The 24,661-nt window shown below is 37.3% G+C and overlaps 4 protein-coding genes across 6 annotated transcripts in view; 2 read left to right on the plus strand and 2 right to left on the minus strand.

Annotated features, from left to right (window-relative positions):
• The first annotated feature begins 1,056 nt into the window (after window positions 1–1,056).
• On the plus strand, window positions 1,057–11,539 carry LOC134800204 (uncharacterized). The gene is made up of 6 exons (XM_063772696.1): window positions 1,057–1,280; window positions 2,149–2,346; window positions 5,816–6,003; window positions 6,445–6,583; window positions 9,623–9,756; window positions 10,837–11,539. The coding sequence occupies exons 1-6, from the start codon at window positions 1,211–1,213 to the stop codon at window positions 11,482–11,484; spliced, it is 1,377 nt and encodes a 458-aa protein (XP_063628766.1). The 5' UTR covers window positions 1,057–1,210; the 3' UTR covers window positions 11,485–11,539.
• A 2,488-nt stretch (window positions 11,540–14,027) lies between these two features.
• LOC134800257 (ras-related protein Rab-35) lies at window positions 14,028–21,821 on the minus strand. The gene is made up of 4 exons (XM_063772765.1): window positions 21,593–21,821; window positions 21,204–21,503; window positions 17,831–17,979; window positions 14,028–17,226 (listed from the first exon to the last, which is right to left on the minus strand). The coding sequence occupies exons 1-4, from the start codon at window positions 21,642–21,644 to the stop codon at window positions 17,122–17,124; spliced, it is 606 nt and encodes a 201-aa protein (XP_063628835.1). The 5' UTR covers window positions 21,645–21,821; the 3' UTR covers window positions 14,028–17,121.
• Window positions 14,028–24,661, minus strand: part of LOC134800238 (transport and Golgi organization protein 2) — a 99,470-nt gene continuing 88,836 nt past the window's right edge. For all 3 annotated transcript variants that reach the window (XM_063772742.1, XM_063772743.1, XM_063772741.1), the window contains exon 8: window positions 14,028–14,499. The gene's annotated coding sequence lies outside the window, so the exon portion shown is untranslated. The remainder of the gene's footprint in view (window positions 14,500–24,661) is intronic.
• Window positions 22,371–23,917, plus strand: LOC134799957 (actin-related protein 2/3 complex subunit 4). Its single transcript, XM_063772386.1, has 2 exons — window positions 22,371–23,182; window positions 23,690–23,917. The coding sequence occupies exon 1, from the start codon at window positions 22,475–22,477 to the stop codon at window positions 22,979–22,981; it is 507 nt and encodes a 168-aa protein (XP_063628456.1). The 5' UTR covers window positions 22,371–22,474; the 3' UTR covers window positions 22,982–23,182; window positions 23,690–23,917.

Here is a 24,661-nt window from a genome sequence, read left to right on the forward strand (position 1 = left end):
CCGCATCCGCATGAAATCGATGCGGAGCATCCGCATAATGCGGATGTCGACCATTCAAGTCGGTAACAGGAACGTATTAGCGGCGGCGCCGGCGGCGTAAGTGCTAGGTAATTTCGTCACTATATATAACGAAATCGTCTAGATCCCGAAAAGTCGGCCAAGTTACTGTTTATTAAATAAAATGCACCTATATTCTTGCTCAAATACTAAACATTTCGTTTTTTTAAATAAAAATTGCTAAAAATATTTGACGTTTTATAAGTACCAAATCTTGACATCCGCATCCGCGGATGTGAGACTTTAAATATCCGCATCCGCATCCGCGGATGTCAAAAAATCTGCATCCGCAATATCCCTAATCGAGAACCTGCCTGCTGTTTACATTTTGATTCAGCTGCCGGTTTTTTGTCTGATGCTTTCTCTTTATAAACATAGACATGTTCAATTATTTACGATTATTATCCCGAGTGTTATGCCTGGTTATGCCTATGAAGTTAAGCGACACAATTCACACAATTAGACTAGTTACAGTCAGCTGCTGCTAGTTACAACAGTTAAGCCGGGTATTCATTAGGCAACATTTGTTAATAAACTGTTTATAAATTTGATCACCATGTTTTGCAACAAGTTTACCATAAACACTGTTTCTGAAACTTAGCAGTCCACACTAGTTTAGTTGTTGCTAGGATGTCGCCCGAGGAGGTAGTACTATTTCCATATTTCTAAACTTGCGTCACACACGTCCACACTCGATGACATCTGTTTATAAACGTTTATAAACTGAATGTTTCGTCTTGTTCTCCACCTAGAGTGGGGAACACAGCAACATGTTTATGCAACAATATTTCATCATCCTTGTTTATAAACATGTTTACAGAGGTGATGAAACATCGTGCAACACTGTTTATAAACAGTCATTAAACAGTGTTTATTAACAAAAGTTGCCTAATGAATACCCGGCTTCATATGCGGTTGACGCAGTATTTCAACATATAATAAAAGTGTGAATCTATTATTTCCAAGTTCTTATGGTATTTTATGAGATGTTGTTAAATTCTGTATTAGAAAGGTCGGAATGGGTCGAATAAAAGTATGCAAATCTTGTGAATCATGCGATTACGAAATTCGAACCAACATTACATTTTTATTTCGCAACAACATTGAGAAGTAGTGAAATCTACTTGAGTCGAATAGGTCGTAAACTGTGACTATGTTGTGGAGACTTTCTATTTATATATTATTTTTATTTTACCACACTAGCAATGGTCAAATTAAGCTAAGTATGTTATTTATTTTAAATTATTGGGGCTTGGTGGGCGATTAAGCGGTTGATCGTTTTACATTAAACAATTATTTTATGAAAATGAATGAATGCGTAAATGGACGTAAATATAAATACCTATAATTAAAATATGATTCAAAATAATTATATTAAAATGTATTGATCCATCAAGAGCATTCCATTAGACAAAACTCAGAAAAAATAGTATTCATTGCCTAATTATGGGGCAGAGGGCCTACCGCGAAAACCGAAATTCGCAAATTGTCCCTCTACTTAATTACGCCTTCATTGGAGTAAAGAGAAAGATCCCCGCAATTTGCGTATTTTGGTTTTCGCGGTAGGCCCTCTGATTTCAACCGTTCGACCCCCTTTTTAAATTTCGTCGTGGTAGGAAGCCCTCTAAAATTACGCCTTCATTCGAGTAAAAGAGAAAGATCCCCGCAATTTGCGAATTTTGGTTTTCGCGGTAGACCCTCTGATTTCAACAGTCCGATCCCCTCTAAATTTCGTCCTGATAGGAAGGTCGTCGCCTTATTACAAGTACCTACCTATAGTTCGTTTTTTTAGCATTAGAAATAAGGTAAACAATCTTGATGTGTCTTTTAATTGAAAAACTCATTTTAAAAATAAGTTACGGCAAATATGTAACAATTATGAATCTAATACGATCATTTATATTCTTCTGCTTTCATAAGTAATAGTTATTGATTTATAAAAAGCGTTTTTCAATTAAAAGACATGTCAAGATCGCTTACCTTCTTGCAAGTTCTTTCTAATGCTAAAAAAACGAACTATATCTATTATCCCAAAGCCACGATTTAAATTGACTTGTTGTTTTACTTTCTTTTAATATTTATTTATTTTAGTACCACTCGGCAATTCATCAGCAAATGCAAAAAAAATATTAATTGGAGATAAAGATCCGCATGTTATAAAAACCTTGAAAGCTAAAAGGCCGCCTGGCATAAATACTCTGCTGCCTTCACAATGGGCGCTGGGGCCCGAGGGAACGCCTCGATGGCCTAACGGAGAGATCAAAATCTATATCGACAGCGATTCTTATGGTAAGTAAATAGCTTGCTTCGTTTTTAGGGTAAAAACGGGACCCTATTACCATATGTCTTTGCTATTACTAAGACTCCACCGTCCGTCTGTCTGTCTGTCTGCCACCAGGCTGTATCTCATGAACCGTGATAGCAGTGAGTGGCAGTGATAGCTAGTGATAACCTCTATCACGGTTGCACGGTTTAGCTATCGACAGTTGACAATGTTCACAGATGATGTATTTCTGTTGCCGCTATTAACAACAAATACTTACTAAAAACAGATTTAAATAAATATTCAAGCGTGGCTCTCCAATACAACGTGATTTTTTACTGTTTTTGCGTAATGGTACCTACATGGTTAAATGGTGGTCCGACTCGCACTTGACCGGTTTTTAAACCCGACGAACTTATAACTTTTGACAAAAAAAAACGACTTCACAAAACAGTGTGTAATTCCTCGTTAGGCGCAGAGTGCATTAAAATGTAATACACTTCGTTTCTATATATGTGACGTCCCACGGTCAAAGGTACCTTATGGCGGGTATGGAGTTATGCATACCCCAGTAATCTACAATAAATAAGCTATCGATAACACAAAAGATCAACCTTCTAGGTTGCGTAGTTACAGAGATATGATTTTTTGAAAATAATGTTGTGAAATGAGCAACTTTACGATAGAGAAGTTTTAAGTTTAGCCGCCTAAAAAACTATGTTCCTGAAGTAAGTTACATAGTTGACTACAAATAATAATACCTTATATATCTGAGATTAAAAAACTATTGCGACTTGTTCTGTAATGCAAATAGAAACTTTTGATATCGACTGATTTATGTGTATACTAACCAATCTCTTGAAAATAAAGTTTTATTTCATTTTCACGATTGATTGCAATGAGCTCTCAAGATTTAAATTTTATCTATTAGAAAACGACACTGACAGACAGTTTAAGCAAAAAACAATACCGATTTAGAGGTAAAAATGTATTTTCTGACTTTTTCATATAAAATCACAAAATTGAATATTTTTACTTTTAATGTGACACACAATCAATTTTTCTGAGCACATATGAAAGAAATTCTGTCATTCAAATGAAATAAATCCTAAAACCCCAACTAAATACTATATTTAACCCCTTATGCCACTTTAAACTTACATAACAATAACAGTATTGGTTCCATACATTTACGAAAAGGTACCTTATGGAAATAAATCTAATAATACATCACTACAAAATATCAATCATATTACAGTTCATCTTTTATGAATAGAAAATATTAATTTACATTAAACTGCCCCAAATTTAATTAGTTCTTCGTCATAATAATCTTAAAAAAGACCAATAATTTGTATGTAATGAAAAGGTACCTTGTGATTAAGTTACATGATGAGGCATGATGATGATGATGATGGAACAGTTAGGATAAACTAATAATATTTTGGTAATGGTATAAATCGTCTATTTCTTATCAATAATATATTTCGGTTGCTATTGAAGATAAGCGGCATTGAGGTTCAATGACCTCAGATATTCCATAAGGTAATGCGTCGGGTATTGGCAATTTTCAGCAAACCAATGGCTGATTTACTGCATGTGACCAAACCAAATGAAGATTATTCTAGTTAAGAAAGTCTTGACGAGAGTAACTTTGGTATAATAGCAGGCTACTTGGATTTGTGATGTCGGTCGATGTACGGTTATAATATTTGCGAGGCGCCCCAACCAGAACTGAAATTATCAAATTAGTTTTGCAGAATGCTAATACAGTTCTCTACCAAACTTCTTTTCCCGTATTGACTAGTTTTTTTGGGAATTTTCAATCTTTTTTCCATAAGGTACCTTTTCTACTAAACTCTGAGACGACATTACTAGGCTTATAACTAACTTATAACAAAAATAAAAACAGGTAAACAAACGTTACGCATTAAGGTTTCAGATCACACAATAAAAAAAAATTGAGCATTTTTTCACCTCTTTACAAAACATTTCATATCTCCGAAACTAGAAACCCTCATAAGGTACCTTTTCCCGTGGAACGTCACATATGTACTTAGAACCTTTCCAAATAAAGTAGCATCATATTCTTTTGTTTTAATAGCTTCCTCCAACAAACTAAATTCATCACAATTTACTAATCAACAAGGTTCAAATTAAAAATAGGAATATGATCTTCATCACGTCTTTTAGATCACTCCTTTTGAACGCCAAACGGCGCATCCATTTGCCGTGCCACTTACGCCACGCGGGGGTAAAATTTAGTTTTGTGAATAAATAATGCCAACCTAAAAGTGGAGTGTTTTTCAGTAGAATTTCATCAAAAAACGATCGACGTCAAATGCCGACTTTGGCGTCGTTTTCACAATTTTGCGTTGACATCAATTGCCGTCTGTGGCGTTCAAAAGGTTAAGGCTCCGTCACACAGGCGCGTTTTGCGGGCGGCGCGTGAGCAGGGCGCGCCGCTTTTACATATAAAACGCTCACGCCGCGCTCACGCCCCGCCCGGAAAACGCGCCTGTGTGACGGAACCTTTAGGTGTCCCTTCGATGTCTCCAGGATGACTATGAGTGAATGCTCTTTCAAACAAAGACACAGGATTTTCAAATCTCTGTGTAAAAAAATCGGAAAACATTTAAATGAATATTATGAAGTTAAACGTCCCAAGGAACGTCCTAACTTGTTGATATCACGTTTTACACAATTAGCTTCACTCCATTTTTGTCTATATTTTCCTTCTTTCTCTTCTCTTTCCCTCTTAACAGAAACATCTTTAAATATGATCAGGAATACACTGTTAAAATCTCGTTAACAGCTAATGTATCTTTCGGGTTCCTGGTGAGCACCGTGAATATTATTGAAGGAAAATTAATGCAAAATAACAGACTTTCAAGAGCGGATACCTCAAAAAACTCGACTGTACCTATAAAACATGTAGCAAATTTAATCAGCTTTCATTATGTATAATGATCATGTCGCTATTAGGACGCATAGTTTCCGAGATATAATAAGCGAAAAACGGGACCTTCAAACCCCCCGGCTCAAGGGCTACGGCTGGGGACTTTTGATAAGTCAAAAATTGTGTTCCAATTCCAAGCATTTCCCTCTATATATTTTTTTGAGAATTCGTTGCCTGGCCTAATTTTGAGTTTTGAGTTATTTCTTGTTATCATCAGCGAATATTTTGTCACAATTTGCCGCCCCTAATATCTCGCCGCCCTAGGCCCGGGCCTACTGTGCCAGAAGCCCCCTCCAGACTATGCGCGTGAATCGCGGGCGAAGCCGCGAACGCGAGTGTGGAGTCGATTTCGTTGTCTGCGAAAATCGACTCCACACTCGCGTTCGCGGCTCCGCGCCGCGATTCGCACACGAGTGTGGAGGAGGCTTTAGGGCAAATCCGCCAGTGAACAGAAAGTAATCTGAAAGAAGAAACCACAAACACATTAATAAGGTATTAAAAAAATATAGCCTTATCCAATACCCATTTCGCAACAGGTGATGGCATAGCGGGACGCGTGATGGACACACTTAACAAATTTCAAGCCCTTGATGCCCTCTGCCCCCAAATACAGAAGTTGAAAGAGAAACCGACCGAGCCGGTTGGGAGCTGGTTGCACTTCACCAATCCGGACCGAGTGCGGCCGTGCGTCCACGACGCGGGAGTTGACCACAGTGGAGAAATTGTACGTTGTAATCTGAAATAGGTACCTATAGGTACTAAAGAAAATGACCAACCACGACCGTCCAGTGGCCGAGGTAGGGTTTGAGCCGACGTTTCAACTTCTAGTCTAAATTATTACTATTATTAGGCACCTTTGCAATTATCTATAGATGTGCAAGTTACGGAAAGTTTCCTAAAAGTTAAAAAAGTTCTCAGAAAATTTCGCATATTTCACAACAAATTAAAGAAAGTTTAATTTGGAAACTTATCATTCCCCACATTGTCACGTTTCCACGTGGAAATTTCCGTGTCGGAAGCCGGTGTTGCTAGACTAGAAGAATCCCGGCCACCGGAGTGCTAGGTAAAATTTTCTTCAAATACCTATAAATCATTAAATATATCTACCTAAGTGGTCTTACACATAATTTAACAAATACTAAATCGATGTTTTTGTCGTATTCAGAAAATAGTGCTAGGATATGACTGCTTGAAGCCACGGGAGATTCTGCACACGATCCTGCACGGGTTAGGTTTTCGGGATGAGGTGACACATCCGCAGCGAGACCTCTTCGTCAGGGTCATGTGGGAGAACATACAGCCAGGTACTAACAGACTATTCTAAACCGTTTCATTAGTGCTAGGATATGACTGCTTGAAGCCTCGAGAGATTCTGCACACGGTCTTGCATGGTCTCGGTTTTCGGGATGAGAGGTGACACATCCGCAGCGGGACCTCTTTGTCAGAGTCATGTGGGAGCACATACAACCAGGTACTAGCAGACTAATCTAAACCGTTTCAATAGTGCTAGGATATGACTGCTTGAAGCCACGGAAGATTCTGCACACGGTCTTGCACGGTCTCGGTTTTCGGGATGAGGTGACGCATCCGCAGCGAGACCTCTTCGTCAGGGTCATGTGGGAAAACATACAGCCAGGTACTAACAGACTATTCTAAACCGTTTCATTCGTGCTAGGATACGACTGCTTGAAGCCGCGGGAGATCCTGCACACGGTCCTGCACGGTCTTGGTTTTCGGGATGAGGTGTCACATCCGCAGCGAGACCTCTTCGTCAGGGTCATGTGGGAGAACATACAGCCAGGTACTAACAGACTATTCTAAACCGTTTCAATAGTGCTAGGATATGACTGCTTGAAGCCACTGGAGATTCTGCACACGGTCTTGCACGGTCTCGGTTTTCGGGATGAGGTGACGCATCCGCAGCGGGACCTCTTCTTCAGGGTCATGTGGGAGAACATACAGCCAGGTACTAACAGACTAATCTAAACCGTTTCAATAGTGCTAGGATATGACTGCTTGAAGCCACGGGAGATTCTGCACACGGTCTTGCACGGTCTCGGTTTTCGGGATGAGGTGTCACATCCGCAGCGGGACCTCTTTATCAGGGTCATGTGGGAGAACATACAGCCAGGTACTAAACAGACTATTCTAAACCGTTTCATTAGTGCTAAGCTACGCCTGCGCCTAACCCTTATGGCGCCTACCGCCTACCGCAAGAGAGCCATCCGGGAAATCGAAATTTCGTGATTCGAGCAATATTGATCACTCTTGCACATTCATGCAGGAGAGATAGAGAGGCAGAAAATGCATGCGTGAGAAACAGATAATGATTTTAGATCTTTAGGTACAGTGGCGTTCAAAAGTGCATGGATAGATGTCGACATTGCACAGTGTTTTATAGAAGCCAAGAAAGTGACATCCTCATTTTATTGCAAATTACTTAAGCTTAGATCATTACAAATGCGAGACTAAAACTCCCGCGTGTCCAATTTGCATAGTTTTTGTGTAATAAATTTTTGAAGATCGTGTTTTAGGCCCCGGGATTTTACGAAAAACGTTAATAATTTGCAAATTATTTTGTAAACTTTCCGTTGTTTAGTGCTATTGAATAAACCATTCAAAGACGCAAATTTAGTGGCAATTGTGACTTCTCTAGGTATATTGGTTATAAAGATATTAATGAATTTATTGTTTTTGGTTTTCATTTTTTTTCTTCCATGTTCCGCCGTAGTAGGAGCCCATATTTGTATGACAGCTTCATTTATATGTCTTCTATCCACCCTATTTTTTACAAGTCCTAATTCCGTGGAACATTCAAGTAATCATCGAAACACTTTATATCCGGTTTATCCGGCCGCTAGGGTTGGCACTTCGGTATTTTTATTTATACGCCATTTTCTTGGGGATATCTGGTTTCGAGTTCATATCGAAGAAAATGTGATCCCACTGCTTCGAGAACTGATTTAGTAAGTACCTATCAGGCAAGTGAGAGTCGGGTTCGCATACGAAGGGTATAAAAAAAATTTACCATGTCATACAGTGTACGATGACACGGATCCTCAATGTGCAACTCCAACTCCTACTTGACCCTAACTTTATTTAATTTATATTAAATTGGCGTCACGATCGAGAACACCATACTCGGAAATCGGATAGGATAAAAACAATGTCTGATTTGTTTCACAGAGCACTAGTCTCATCAGATCCAGTAATTTCCGAACAACGGATGTCACAGAGAATAAAATATATTAAAAAACGTCCCCTACCATCTGCCGCAGTAGCTTTATTGAAAGCACCGCAATCACCACAGGCACAGGAATTTCAGGAGGAAATCCCAACACCAACATCCGAGTTCTGTCCAGACGACAGTTATTACGAGGTGCAAGATGGGGCAGAGAGCCTCGACGTAGAAAATGATGACCCGACCTGATGAGCCGACTAAAAACAGATATATATAGCAGTGTTTCACCTTACTGCATGGTAATGAGGTCCAAAAGTGTATACGTCTCTTTGTAGTCGACTGTCATACAGCTAACGACCAAAATGTAAATATTATTATCTACCCTAATTATAAAGAGGAAGAATTCGTAAGTTATCTATAGCTAATAAATTACTAAATCTATAAAAAAACGTATTATTTCATATGTGTAGGTTTTTATTAACATATTAAAGTTTATTTTTACCACCCATAAAAGTGCTATACTGTGTATACACTGTATACAGCGTTAATATTATATCAGGGTGAACCCGGATATTGGTAGTGGCAGCCCTGACCGAAAATTTTAATTGGCTTTAAATTCAATCTTCCACGGAATTAGGTCTTGTAAAAAATAGTGTAGATAGAAGACGTATAAATGAAGCTGTCATACAAATATGGGCTCCTACTACGGCGGAACATGGAAGAAAAAAAATAAAAACCAAAAACAATAAATTCATTAATATCTTTGTAACCAATATACCTAGAGATGTCACAATTGCCTCTAAATTTGCGTCTCCGAACGGTTTATCCAATAGTACTAAACAACGGAAAGTTCATAAAACGATTTGCAATTTTTTTTAAGTTTTTCGTAATATCCGGGTGCCTAAAACACGATTTTCAAAAAAATATTACACAAAAACTACGCAAATTGGACACGCGGGAGTTTTAGTCTCGCATTTGTAATGATCTAAACTTCAGTAATTTGCAATAAAATGAGGATGTCACTTTTTTGGCTTCTATAAAACACTGTGCATTGTCGACCGTAATAATTCCTTAACATTACGGTTGAAACATGCCCATGCATTTTTGAACAGTTTTGTACATTTGAACGTAGAAGGCACTAAAATACTAATGAAATTTTCAGCGTTCAGATCGATGTTCCGAATCCAGTCAGTAGAGACGAACGACGCCGGGCTCATGGAATACGACCCCCTGAGCGTGATGCACTTCCACGACCGAGCCTACAGCCTCAACGGGCACCCCACCATCATGCCTATGGTAAACATCTATTTTCAACCTTCCTGTACCTACCAAAAGCCTGCTCCACACTCGTGCGCGAAGCCGCGATCGCGAGTGTCGAGTCGAGTTAGCAGAATCTGCGAAATCGACTCCACACTCGCGTTCGCGGCTCCGCGCCGCGAATTCGCGCACGAGTGTGGAGCGGGCTTAAGGTGCATTGGGGTAAGGGAACTTCGGAAGCAAGGTAATTTTGAAATTTCCAAATTCGATTTAAACAAGAGGCACTTAATACTGTAGCAACAGTACTTATTGTGGGCAAATAGTGGACTTTATTTATTTTACTGTTAAAAAAAACCTACCCAAAATTTATTACTTTAGTTAGAACCTTTTCAAAGCAAAATCTATAGTTGACAAATGGTGTAGGTACCTACATAAATAGAGATGATTACTGAAATTAAAGTAATTTAATTCACACCATGCACGAAACGAAACAAAGCACCAGAATAATATTAGAAAAACGTTAACGCCTTATTTTTGACACAATTTATATTTTTCACCTCAGCAGCTCAAACAAGGGTACTTTGCTTCTTAAAAACAGTGAGCAAAATGCAGTTTTGCTCACCGAGTCATTTTGTCTCACTCAGTGAGCAACTCACTGAGTGTGTTTCACTCAGTGAGCAAAATGCGATTTTGCTCACTGAGTGAGACAAAATGACATTCAAGTGACCTTTATAGTCAAATGTCATTTCAACATGCGGGGTCTAATACAAGTTCGATATACTTGGGTTCTATTATCTCTGTCCCTCTAGGTATGTTATGTTCTCAGTGTTTAGGGTGAAAAATTTTGTGTACTACACGAGATCAAAGTTATTTACATCTCGTGCGCTTTTGAATCCCTTACTACGCTCAAGATCTTTCGCTTGCACGGGACTCAAAATAAGCACTCGAAGAAATATCAAACTTTGATCTCTTGTTGTACAAATAACTATATTAAATCGGATAGAACTATGAAGTGCAGATAACTTGACCACTGGCCCTCGTTTTGAGTAAGTTTGGAGACCCCATGGCTTATTTAAAGCAAAAAAACTAAACAAAATTATACATTCAATTTTACTAAAGCTTCCAGGATTGAAAGTAGAGCCTTCTGACGAACTGTCGCATCTAGACAAGATGAAGATTAGACAAATGTTCAGTCACGAATGCAAGAAGCGCCTAGTCGGCAACTTTATACACCGTACATGTGCCAGTTTCGACGAACTTAAAGGAGAGGACATACCAGCAAATAATGGCAATGGATGTCCTCCTGTTAACCCTCCTGGTAATTACGGAGACCACATTATAATACCCGGCAACGATGTTAAAATTGAAGGCGATGACCAAGGACCGATCGGTAATGACGGAGACCACATTATAATACCAGGCAACGATGTTAAAATTGAAGGCGATAACCAAGGACCGATCGGTAATGACGGTAGTGAAGACCAAACAGGAATGAACATGGAAGTTGGAGACGGCGATAGTGCCAATGTTATAATACCCGGCAATGATGTAAAAGTGGCTGATAGTGGAGTCTCTGATAATGAAGCTGGCGAAGGGAATGTTTTAGCAGGCGACGTCAATGCAAACGAAGCAGTTAGTGACATGATGTCAGTAGAACCTGAAACAGATAAGCCTGTAAATAAAAAGAAAAAGCTTGCAGGTAAAGGCAAGCTAGGTGCTGCATATAATAATATTCCCAACGAGGAGGCTATTGTCGTTGGGTACTGACCCGAAACATAACGGCAGGGATACAGTATTATTCAATATAAAGTTTACACACCAGGATAGCTTGTTGTTATTCAATCTTATTGGGATTTCTTAATATATCACTCTCTACACCTAGTAGGTGTAGAGAGTAATATATACCTACACATATCATAAACCCTGGATGATGCGTACAAAAACCGTAAATTACGGCCAGTATTTAAGTTAAACTTTTTGTTAGAACAAATTTCTTATCTGTGAAAATGTTATTATTGTAATAACACAGAAATTCGCCTATGGGTTGGTCTGTGCGTAATAATAACGTCCATATCGATTTGTTTCAAATGCCGCAATGACGGTCGTAAGTGGTACGAACACATCATAGAGCTTATAATATAATACAGTAGATCAAGCAGTTAGTATGTAACTGTACATAATTATGATGCTCGCTGTCAGCCCGTTTCATTATGTAGCAGCAAAAAGAATAGATAGTATAGAGGGGTCCTGTCATTGTAAATTTTGTAGTCACTGTAAATTTACTGCCATCTATCGACACACGACTAAAACTCAAAATGAAAACGTATAAAGTTATCAAAAAATGTATAAGTATATATGGATAAATGATTTTATTATTTTTATATCATTTTGATCCATGTTCCTTCACTAATATCTATGTGTTAAAATTGTTAAATATGAAACGGTGTCGTCACGCCATCTAGCCGAGGATAGGCTAAAGGTGTGTGCGCCATCTATTCGAGAATGACTTTTGCTTCAATTCCGAGGCACGTTTTTTCCTTAGACTTTATTCGTCTTATACGAAGTTAGATATGTCTTTGGTAGCAGTCACATGAAGTACTATAATGATTTTGCGTCACAGTAACTGTTTTTATCATGGATGTTTATTTACGGAGCAAATATTCATTGATTGAATTAGATATATCTAAACAGACAAATTCGTGCTTCCAATGCTAATGCAGCTAATGTAGATGGCGTTGTACGGCTTCGTAGTAGTTGGTACGTACAAATAAAACGCTTAGTTACTATGGGCAAAATATATTGTCTATTTACATTTTGAAAACAAATAAAATGCTGGTACGAACACTTGTTAAATAAACGTGAGTACTGAACTGGACACATACAATAACAAACCACTAAACGGAATGATAATTGTTAAAGTAACCGAACATATTTCACTATTATATATTAATTAAACCAATTTGGCGTTTGTTTTAGGTACACTTAACATAAATAAGTGAACATTTTAAGAGTTTCCGACCGAAATATACGGCAATACTGATGTGCCGTCGCCGTCAGAACCCCTAGTGTGAATTACATTCAGCGTTCGCGTTTGCGTTGTCTATTTTTGTATGGGATTTTGAACAGCGCGCCAAGCGAGACGATTTGGAAACTCTTAAATCCCATACAAAATGACATTAAACGCAAACGCGTACGTCAGGTCACGCTATCGAATGAAATTTACACTAGGGGTAGTTTTTAAATTTTAAATACTTTTTTCGCCAAGGAAACTCACTTCCACGTAAAAAAACCGCATCGCTATCGTTCCATCCGTTTGAGAGGTACGGTGCCACCGGTGCCACATACATTGGCGTCAAACTTATAACACCCCTCTTTTTGCGTCGGTCGCTAAAAAGTGCGACATTGAAGTAATTAAGGTTAATTGGTTTGTTTACAATGTTTACATTATTTGTATCGAACTCCACTTTATTGCTTATGTAATGTGACTTATAACAGTTATGTATGAGACCTATGTTGTTTAGTGTCATGAAATCTGATTGTGATTGAAAGAAGATGAAAATAAGGCTTTAGGGCGTCCGCGGCGCGTGGGCGGATGCAGTTCTTAGGCGGCTGAACACGGGTGCCAATGTAAGTTAAATCCGTAGCACGCGTTCGCGCTAGTTAGCAACGCTCATACAGATGTACCTACTTAGTGCATAATTGTTTTCCATTGTATTTCCTCAGGAACGTTCGTATTTGTCATGCTAGCTCAGTCAATGTCAGTACTTTTTGTATCGAGACTGAGTGAAATCGCAAGACACGTTCGTAAGTTTCCGGGAAAATACGCTGGAAAATAATTATGCTAGTGCATCAGTTATCTGTACTATTTTTCGTTAGCCCGCTCACCCCTCTCCGTGCCACCGCACCAGCTATAGGTATTCTGTATCTTTAGGTATTTAAATAAAAGTAAACAAAATTTACCCTGAAATGGCTCCTTAAGCCAGTTGAGGGTAGATGAAAACATTACATGATCAAATAATGTAGGTTAAAGTCAGGTCGTTCAGTGACTGATGCAGGTGGTTTTGTATTTGGTTGGTTAACCAATATAAATGTTATAACTACCCGAAAATGTACAGATTGTTTGTGTACTTTTATTTAATACCTAAAGATTCAGACTATAGGGGACGCCCTTATATTCATTCCAGGAAATCATAGACATGCATTTTAGTATTGCTTCAATATTTTTTTTTATATTTTTTTTCGGTGAGTGCGTTTATCAACAAACCAAGTTCTGCGATTAAATGACAGGCTTAGGAATAAAATTCCCGAAATTTGGTTAAATAATTGTTTATAAATTCATAAGTGATAAAAATTACACCTATATTACAAAAATATCAATCCATGTTTTCCAATAGGTTCCCGCTCGGGGTTCTTAATAAATAATAACTGTAGGTATCTACGTCAAACGGTCTCTGAGAAAAACGCATTTAACTGATTTGCAAGACCGAAGTGATCCCATAAGTGTTCCGTGAACAAAGTTTTGTACGGAACACAAATAAATGGAAATTGCAATACTGCACATGAAACATACGTTGCCTCAATAATTTTACAAAATAACCTACTCATTCACTTTCATCCCGACAAATAAGTCTAGAGTCGGACCAGGCTAACACTGCACAGCTTTTGCAATGACAAAGTGTTGTGATGTCATCATGTCAAATTTCCATGAAAATTTGACGTTTATAATGACTCATTCTCTTCGTTCTATTCAAGCCAGTGCAAACTTAGCATACACGGAAGAATCTGTAATTTTCTAGATGTAACGGGCTTTAGTAGAGTTAGACGAAGAAAAGTGCAAGTGTTATTTATACGTAATAATTTCATATAAGTTTGACGTTTAAAATAACACTTGCACTGCGGGGGCTATCAAAATCGCTGCAGACTTTTCTTGGTCTAACTCTAATGAACTTTAAAGGGCCGTCACAATAGAATTAGATCAATGCTGGTCGATGCGGCACTCCAAGGCCCATAAGCCCATAACACCCCAATAATAATAATAGCATAGACGGACTCTAACCATGCACTTGCCATTTGGATACATTTACACCTGATATTTAAGTCATTAAATCGTATCAAAATAACAGATGTTTGAATTGACCTTTGTTTGTCAGGGACAAAGGATACAGTATTATCTCAAATAGTAGTACTTACTTAGGTATATATATTTTGATACAATACGATGAATTTTAGTTTTCTATTGAGTTACTGTACCTATTCCACTTTCTCTAATATCAATCAACCAACCAACTTGTCGTTATGTTTTCATTATTACGGTAAATGTTTGCACAAAATTGCATTAACTTCACAGAGCTTTGCGAGTATTCTAAATGTTATTTAATTAGTTATGAACAACTTAATTGTTGCCAACCAAACAGAATACGAAAAATTTGGCATTAACAATACCTTTGCCAATATTTACAGTGATATGTAAATATTAAAATATATATGACTTAAGGACAAAGAAAAATAAAATATACTTTTAAAATGTGATCAGCAAATGTGTGTACCGTTTCAGCCATGAGTTAAAAAAGTTACTTTTTAAAAGCAAAACCTACAGTTTTCTTCAGATGTGTTTATATAGCCCCTATAAGGCCTAAAATGAATTGGTCATTCAGTACCAACACTTGAATATCGCACCCAGCGCACCATCACTTAAATAATCATAATAATACATTTTCCAATTGTTTAATTTACTTTAAAATTATCCTTATTCGTTCCGATATGGCCCAATCACAGTTCGCCATTTCCTGTAAAACGTTTGGCTAGGAAATACGCACAGTTGGTATTTCCTATTCCACAATAAATTTCCCGCATATCATATTTTGCTATTTTATATCTGATTATAACATCATTCATATAACTAAAATACAATCTCGGCTATATGCATAAAATGGCAATTGGTCATCAAATTATACTTACCGTTCAATTGTGACGTTATTTATGAAAAAGGACCTCTAGGATTTATGACAAAGGTCGATGGCGCTTACGCCATTATTAACGATGCTTTGATAGAAAAACAATGCCGCGCGACGCTGTGCGGCGTAAGCGCCATCGACAATAAGGTCCATTTTCATGTATAATGCCCCAATTATTACATTTTGTGCTCGGCAAAATTGTTTCTAGTGTTTAAAATAGGACAAAATTTACGTACAAATATGTTCTTAATAAACATACTGCATTGAAAAGTGACTGAGCCATGAAAAAATCATGTGATGAAACCAAACGATGCCTGCCCTCAAAATAGACCTTAGTAAAAATTAAATTAATGGTATACATTTATATATTCTATGCAACATTTCCATATCATACACACTCCACCACATAAAGATATTGGGAGTACAAACACACCTATGCATTCATAATAGCCTAATGTAATTTTTGGAGTCAATCTTTCCATATAGATGCTCGCTCCCCGTGCACATGTGTCAACCCAGCGTAATGAAAAATAACCACATATTGACAATGATATACAAACTTGTTGCACAGTGTCGATAGACTTTAATCCTGACATATTTTAAAGGTGCTTTTCCACTGACAGGCCGCTTTTAATTTCATACTGTAGGCAACAAACAACTATAATATTGTTGAGGATAATTTTCAATTTTTTGTTCAGTCTTGCCTTTCATGCTTCACAAGTCTACAATGCACCAAGATCCAAGACACCAGAAAGTAGATAACTCTTGTGTATGAAATCAATTTAGGACTTAAGAGATAACTATGAAATTTGAATGCAGTGGTTTAACATTTGATGTCCTAGTAGTACAAATAATAATTTGAAATGTTAGTTTAGAATTGTTTTATATGCATGTAAATATGTGGCAATGCAAAGTATCTAACTATGATTCTATTGTGCTGTCTGCAGGCCATAATTATCCCAAAATGAATGATATTAAGTTAAGTTTCAACTCAATTGCGACAAAATTTCAAATAGAGATCAACATTTTATAACACGCATTAAAAATGCAGTACACATTTATAAATTACCGTTCATGATGTCCAAACTGCCCAATCAAGTCTGTTTACGAGAGAACAGAGTTAAACCATTTTCAAAATATTGAAAACGGGTTTCGAACAAATCTATAATTCATGTTCCTAGCACCAGTGACTGGACAGTATGACTGTTTTCCAAATAGGAAAATATTCTCTGACACTAATGAAACACTTGTATAGCCCCCTCCACAATCTTGCGCGAATCTGCGCTCGCAGATCTGTGAACTCGACTCCACACTCGCGTTCGCTGCTTCGCGCCGCGATTCACGCACGAGTGTGGAGCGGGCTTATTGTAGTCCGAGGTCCCGCTAGGGTTGTGCAACACACAGTATTTGAGCATAGCGTTAGTGTCCGGCACTGTGCCCTATTTCACCACTAGCAACACTTCTTCTTGTTTTTGCTGCGGCTATTCTTCAGGTTGACTGTGTCGTTTGATGTGACGTTTTGTCTCTCCTTCATTTCGAGCTTTGATCTTAGTACCTGGAATTGATAATGAAAAGTTGGTTAATAAACAATAAAATTACCAGGAAAACCCCAGGAAAACTTAAACATGTCGCGCGAGTAACTAAAAATACGTGAATTAGTTGAATGTCCGATGACTCGAAACAGTTTATATTCGAAAACTTTACACTTTATATGTGATATGAGTGTTATGACTTATGAATATGAAGTTCAACGAAGCATCTAAATAGTTGATTCATAATGCCGAGTGCATATATAGGGCCAACATAGTCCAATCTAAAGGTCGTGGTTCTGCGTTAGACAGAGCCCGCAATATTGCTATCTATTTCTCCATATGTGACGTTATCTATGAAAAGGGACCTTATTGTCGATGGCGCTTACGCCATTATTAACGATGCTCCGATAGAAATACAATGCCGCGTGACGCTGTGCGGCGTAAGCGCCATCGACAATAAGGTCCCTTTTCATAGATAATGCCCCATATAGCTACGTCCCTAAGACTGGCCTACATAGGCCCAGTATGTATACTCGGCATAAGTTGGTCTTAAGACGGCAACCTCAAATCCCGCAATAAAGCTTTTTTTCTTTCAATCTCAAGTGTGCATTGTCCAATATCACTTACCATTTTTGTGATAGTGAGAAACATCTCCTCCACATTGATATTCTCTTTTGCACTAGTCTCGAACAGAGGTATGTTCATCTGGCTGGCGAACCTCTGAGCGTCCTCCGTCACCACCACTTTCCGCGACGGACAATCATTCTTGTTTCCAACTGTAAAGGTAGAGTATATTTGTGGTTAGGTACCATTGTCAAAGCAGTTAACTGATCATTCATAAACACCTGACAAGATGATTCTCCAATAGTCAAGAATGTGTAGGTGAAAAAAATAAACCGGACAAGTGCGAGTCGGACTCGCCCACCGAGGGTTCCGTACTTTTTAGTATTTGTTGTTATAGCGGCAACAGAAATACATCATCTGTGAAATTTTCAACTGTCTAGCTATCACGGTTCGTGAGATACAGCCTGGTGACTGACAGACAGACGGACGGACAGACGGATGGACAGCGGAGTCTTAGTAATAGAGTCCCGTTTTACCCTTTCGGTATGGAACCCTAAAAACAAGCTACTCAATTTTCAGTACTTTCATTTGGCTAATATTTATTTAAAATATATCCCAAGTGTGTATCAGTAATAAAAGTTTTATAGAATGCTCCAATAGTTTATAACAGAGTTATAAAAAATGAAAAACATGTAAAAACAAGTGAGCAATCATCAAATTGTTCTACTTATTTCAACTGAATTTGTATTGTTGCCAATTACATAAACATTGCTTACATAATAGGAAAAATAAATGCTGACCCGTTTACCATGGTCAGTTGGGTTTTGTTTTTGGTTAATGAAAGTAGTTCACTTTTAATTGTTTATGCTAATCAACCTTATGAGATCTATCTGCATAGTTATAACTGTTATAAGATGTTAGTGTGTTGTAATAATTTATCAAAATCTATTTATTTAAATCTGTCTATTACCCATCAAGCCATTCAAGCCTAAACTAAAAAACCAATTGATGTCATTTAGAGAAAAAAATCCAATCCGCAAAAACCTGTCAATAAAATTGGAACTTCTCTCAAAAAGAAAAGCCATTTATTTAAAATATTTTAAATGATAACTCTTATAGTTCGTTTTTTTTAGCTTTAGAAATATGGTAAACAATCTTGATGTGTCTTTTAATTGAAAAACACATTTTTAAAATAAGTTACGGCAAATATGTAACAAATATGAATCTAATACGATCATTTATATTCTTCTGCTTTCGTAAGTAATAGTTAATCATTTTTAAAAAGCGTTTATCAATTAAAAGACATGTCAAGATCGCTTACCTTCTTTCAAGTTCTTTCTAATGCTAAAAAACGGACTATAGGCAACATCAAATTTTAAATTTAGCAGATAGAAAACTGGAGGAAAGGGAGAGAACTCTGTGGGCAAAAACACTAGCACAGCTTGAGTTGTATAAAAAAAAAACATCTCTTTAAACTGGTTTACAGACTTATCAGGACTCACAATAACATGGCCATTGTCATAACTAATTTTATTATCAATTGGAATTTCAACCCAGTAATTTAGTTTTGTCCCCAGTTAATAAGATAAGAGCTTTTATTTATAGTTTTAGGATGCAGAAATGATAAGACTCTATGAATGGCTGGGATTCTAACCCCCTTATTCATAAAACTTTACAGGCCTGATTTAGTTAAATTATGTTTTATCCCTTTCTTACAAATACATATTAGTCTAAATAACAGATGAAGACAAACAAATCATATCTAATTCAGGCCAGTAATGCGTTTATTAATAACGCCATAATAAGTAGCTACAAGTTTTGTAATAAAACTTTCTAGTAATTTTCTTATCTCGATCTAGAGACCCAATAACAATTTTACTATCATAACTGGAAACTGGGCAAATGAGTCATAAAAAAAAAGCAAATTGCTGATAATGTTTATATTATGCTCCAGATAACATATATGTGACCTGGAAGTGCCCATTTGTATTTCAACTGCATAATACTTAACAAGTTTGCTGCAACCCCAGGTTGACTAATTGCCGCAGCTTAAAGTTTAGCTATTTTTTAACTGTAATTCTAAACATCAAGTCTGACATAAAGCATCTTATGTCTATTCATTATTAAACAATAATTAACAAATACTCTCTGGGTTGAAAGGTCAGATGGCAGTCGCTTTCGTAAAAACTAGTGCCTACGCCAATTCTCGGGATTAGTTGCCAAGCAGACCCCAGGCTCCCACGAGCCGTGGCAAAATGCCGGGATAACGCGAGGAAGATGATGATGAATTAGCAAAAACAAATAATAGTTACAAGGTAATATAATGTTCTGTACATCAGATAATTAATTAATTACACTAAAGATTGAGTGATTTTCTAGATAGAAATTAGATAAGAATATTCTTCATCAATTTTTATCTACTCAAAGGTTAACTGGAAGAGATCCCTTAAAGGGATAAGTTCGCCTTTGTACTGCCTATGCCATGCCATATTTGTTTTTGTGTATTGTACAATAAAGTAGTATACATATTGTGTTGTATCAAGAGGTCAAGGATATGGCATACGAGATGGAGAAATGGAAAATACTCCACCAACAAGAGGATACCTATTAAATTGAAAAAGAAGATATACCCAAAACAGGAAATATACACACAGCCTCTCATAATCTGCTGATAAAAAAGTACACAAAATACAGTTAAAATATAGTTTGTATACTTCAGCAGTTAAAAAAACATGACTAGCTAAAAAACCTTCATATAAAAACGACTTCTTTACAAATGAACCACAGATACTAAAGTCAAGGAAAATCCAATTAGAAAATACCATTTCATATAACTTCAACTACACCATTCCAGACAAAGGTCAGACATGTACATTCATATAAGATAAAACATTTATTGACCTGTGACTATAGGTATATTGAACATGGTATCACCAGTGAGTCACCAGTAAACCAGTGCTACTGGCAAAGGGAAATAAGTAATTAGATTACTAACACAGTTCAAGTAGCATAACTTATTGATGTATCATTTCTGGCACAACACTGATATGGTAATAAGGATAGGTCAGCATTTATGTCTGTTTTGATTTTTAAGTTTAAATAGGTAATGGTATGAAAGTTTAAATAACTTTTTTTTTAAATAAAGCTTATTTGATATAAAAGTAGCTTCTGAACATCAGCCATAGATTCAATGCAAAGTGAAACTTTAAAATGGAACTAATCTATGAGAAGTAACATCAACTTAACAGCACATTAATGCAGGATTTTTCAAATATTAGTCAGGGCAAATCCCAATAAGATACCACTTGTTTAGGGGGCGGAACACGTAAACAACACCTCATTTCAGGCTTCCTAGAGCTTAGAGGTGAAGGTCCTATGAATTGAGGAAAAGAGAAGCCGCAGCCACATAAAGTTATTATATTTTGTTAGTACTCACCTAAGACTTTGTTCACTACATCACAATTCTGTTCAATCTCATGCAGCCACCGCTTGACGTTCGCGAAGGACTCTCCGTTGGTGACATCGTACACGACGATGACGCCGTGAGTGCCTCGATAATACGTGCTGGTTATCGTTCTGAACCGCTCCTGCCCTGCTGTGTCCCATATCTGCAGCTTCACTCGCTCTCCGTTAAGTTCTAGGGTTCTTATTTTGAAATCGACGCCTATCGTCGTAATGTAGCTACCCGAAAACGTGTTGTCGGCGAACCGCAGGAGCAGACAGCTCTTACCCACACCTGCAACACATCACCATCATTGCAATGAGCCATAAATTACCACAAAATCACACGGAAAATCGGTTACTGACGAGGCCTCGCCCACTCACCACTGTCACCGATAATCAGCAGTTTAAAAAGATGATCAAACTCGCGCGCCATTGTTCGGGTGTACTGCCGACAACTCTCTAAATGGTCATGTATTCACTAATGACGTTAAAAAACGATTTAACACAACTTGAACTCTGAAAATATTAATAAAACGCATGCCGTAAGACGTTACGTTTGCGTCACTTTACAATACGTCCGCCATTGTTATCTTTTTTAATTTCAGTGTCATTACCATTAGGAAAATTATATGACATTACTGATTTATGGCAATACTTGCTCATAAGGCCTTTACACTACACCACTACACATAATCAAATTTTTATAAACCTTTCAAAGTAGCCGTATTTGCATAATATAGATGGTCAAGCAAATCTTGTCAGTAGAAAAAGGCGCGAAATTCAAATTTTCTATGGGACGATATCCCTTCGAGCCTACATTTTTCAAATTTGCCGCCTTTTTCTACTGACAAGATCTGGTTGACCAACTATATTTAGTCATTTTTGTATTGTATAATTATGATTGAAGAGACTACTGGTAAATTTCGATCATTTTAGCCGTAACAGATTACCGCACCAAGGTCGCGGTGCGGTGCGGTAGCCTGCATGCCAGCCGTGTAGTACAGTCTTAAATGGGTCTCAAACTACTAGAATTTATCGATGAAAAAAAGTTTGAAACAAATAAAGTTAGCTGTCATTTGGCGCTAGTGCTGCGTGAAATACAGCTAGTGTGAAAGAGATGCAAATAGTGCTTATTTATGACAAATATTTACGATTTCGTCAAGGGGGTGAGTCAATTAAGCTGTCAGTTTGTCAGAATTTATAGATAAAAGTTTTACTTTAACTTAGGTGTGGTAGTCTGCCATTTTTAGTGAAAATATAGCAATGTCGGCGACTCTGAAACCATATCTAACGGCCGTGCGCCATACACTAACTGCTGCGATGTGCTTAGAGCATTTCTCATCGCAGGTCGTGGAGCGATACAACAAGCCCGAGGTCGAGGTTAGAACGAGTAAAGAACTCTTGCTGAATCCCGTCGTCATATCTCGTAATGCTAACGAGAAAGTGCTAATAGAGTCCTCCATAAATTCTATTAGAGTGAGTATTATGATCAAACAGGCCGATGAGATTGAGAAGATCTTGTGTAAAAAGTTCATGCGTTTCATGATGATGCGCGCAGAGAACTTCATCGTTTTGAGGCGGAAACCCGTCGACGGATACAACATCAGCTTCCTGATCACCAACTTTCACACGGAGCAGATGTTCAAGCACAAATTAGTGGATTTCGTTATATATTTTATGGAAGAAATTGATAAGGAAATCAGTGAAATGAAACTGGCGGTTAATGCTCGCGCACGTATTTGTTCCGAGGAGTTTTTGAAGCGTTTCTAAGTGGATTATACTGGTATAGACTATGATGAGGCTGCCAAAGCCCCAAGCTTAGTTCCCACCCTTTTACTATTAAGCTCAAATGTGGGTGAGGCACAAGCCTTATTGTGGTGCACTTGGTACTTGATAATTTAGTGACTGATGTGATTCTTAATTTATATTCAATAATATGATTTATGTTACATGACAAGCAAAGCTCTGTGGGTTTAATGTACAGGGTGGCCAAATAAGAGGTATACACTTTATTGTTGAAATTTTATTCTATAAAACATAAAAAATATTAAGTATTCCTTGTTAAATATAACCTCTAGCAGCATGGCAGATGCGAACCCTTTTCATCGCGTTTTTCATCACTTTTTCACACATTTCTGGCGTTATCTCAGCGACAGTGTTTCGAATATTTTGTTTTAATTGCTGAAGGTTCGTTGGCCTATTAGCATAGACACGTCCCTTTAGATAGCCCCACAGAAAAAAGTCAGGAGCTGTTAAATCAGGTGATCTTGGGGGCCAGTCAATGTCACCGTTTCTGGAAATTAATCGACCGGGTTTTTTTTTTTAATGTTTCTATTGTAACGACGTGTGACACGTTGTTCCGTCGTAATACGCTGCATAATAAATTTGCCGTATCTACACAAACTAATTTTCATGCAATAACTGTCATATTTACCGCCAAAATAAAATGGTGGCAAAAAAAAGTTGTATACCTCTAAGTTGGCCACCCTGTAGATAATGTTTGGTAAAGTCTAAGGGATGCCTTTATGCCCAATATATAGCTGATCCAATATTACAGGGTTCTATGTTTCACTTTTATCAAACTGAAATTTTAACATTGTCATAGCGATATTGAGTCGAATTTCAACTATCTTGAAAATGTAACATAGAACCCCGTAATATTGGGTCAGCAATATGTTAGCCAGAAAGATGTTATTCCACTGCATATGAGCATTGTGTTCCGTTGCTTGATAAGTATCAAAGTACTCCAGAAGGCCACTAAACTCTGGAAGAATTTAGTAGCATTTTAGTTTGAAAGCTACCAAAAATATAAAAGGAAAAAGCATTGCAAAATGCAGAATCATATGTTTTATCTTTTCCTACACCTTTTCCCTGGTTGTAATGGTATAATGGCTGGTGACGCCCATAATCTATAGTATACCTAGTTGTCAGTGAGGCCCATAACCTGTAGGATGTAATTGTTTTATTACTTGAAAACAACAAAGGCAAACAGGAGTGATGCCACCAGTTATCAGTATTTAATTTTAGCAAAAATTATCTGTGCCAATTAAATATTACTTTGTTTTTATCGGAATTATTTGGAAATAAGTGTAAGCCTAAGCAAGCTTGTTTACTTAACAGACCAAGTGATGGCTCTTGGCTCAAATGTTGAGAAGAGTTCAAATACTTTAATATAAATATTAAATTGAATACTAAACACAAGCATTTAACAGTATTGTGATGGGAGAATCCAGAGCCAGTCATGTTTTAGCCTACCTAGGCTTGGTATTTTAATATCCAACTTTAATTTGTTTTTTTTTTTTATACTTATAAAATATTAATTTAAGCTGATCTCTTCCTCTGATAAGTTTAGTCCCACAGGGTTTTGCTGTATACATACTCCCTTATGTCTTAATTTTTTTGTCTTTTTCTTACAAATAGAAAGTGAAAGCAACAGGTATTTACACAAAC

This window comes from Cydia splendana, chromosome 19 (assembly GCF_910591565.1).
Source record: "Cydia splendana chromosome 19, ilCydSple1.2, whole genome shotgun sequence".
NCBI lineage: Eukaryota > Metazoa > Arthropoda > Insecta > Lepidoptera > Tortricidae > Cydia > Cydia splendana.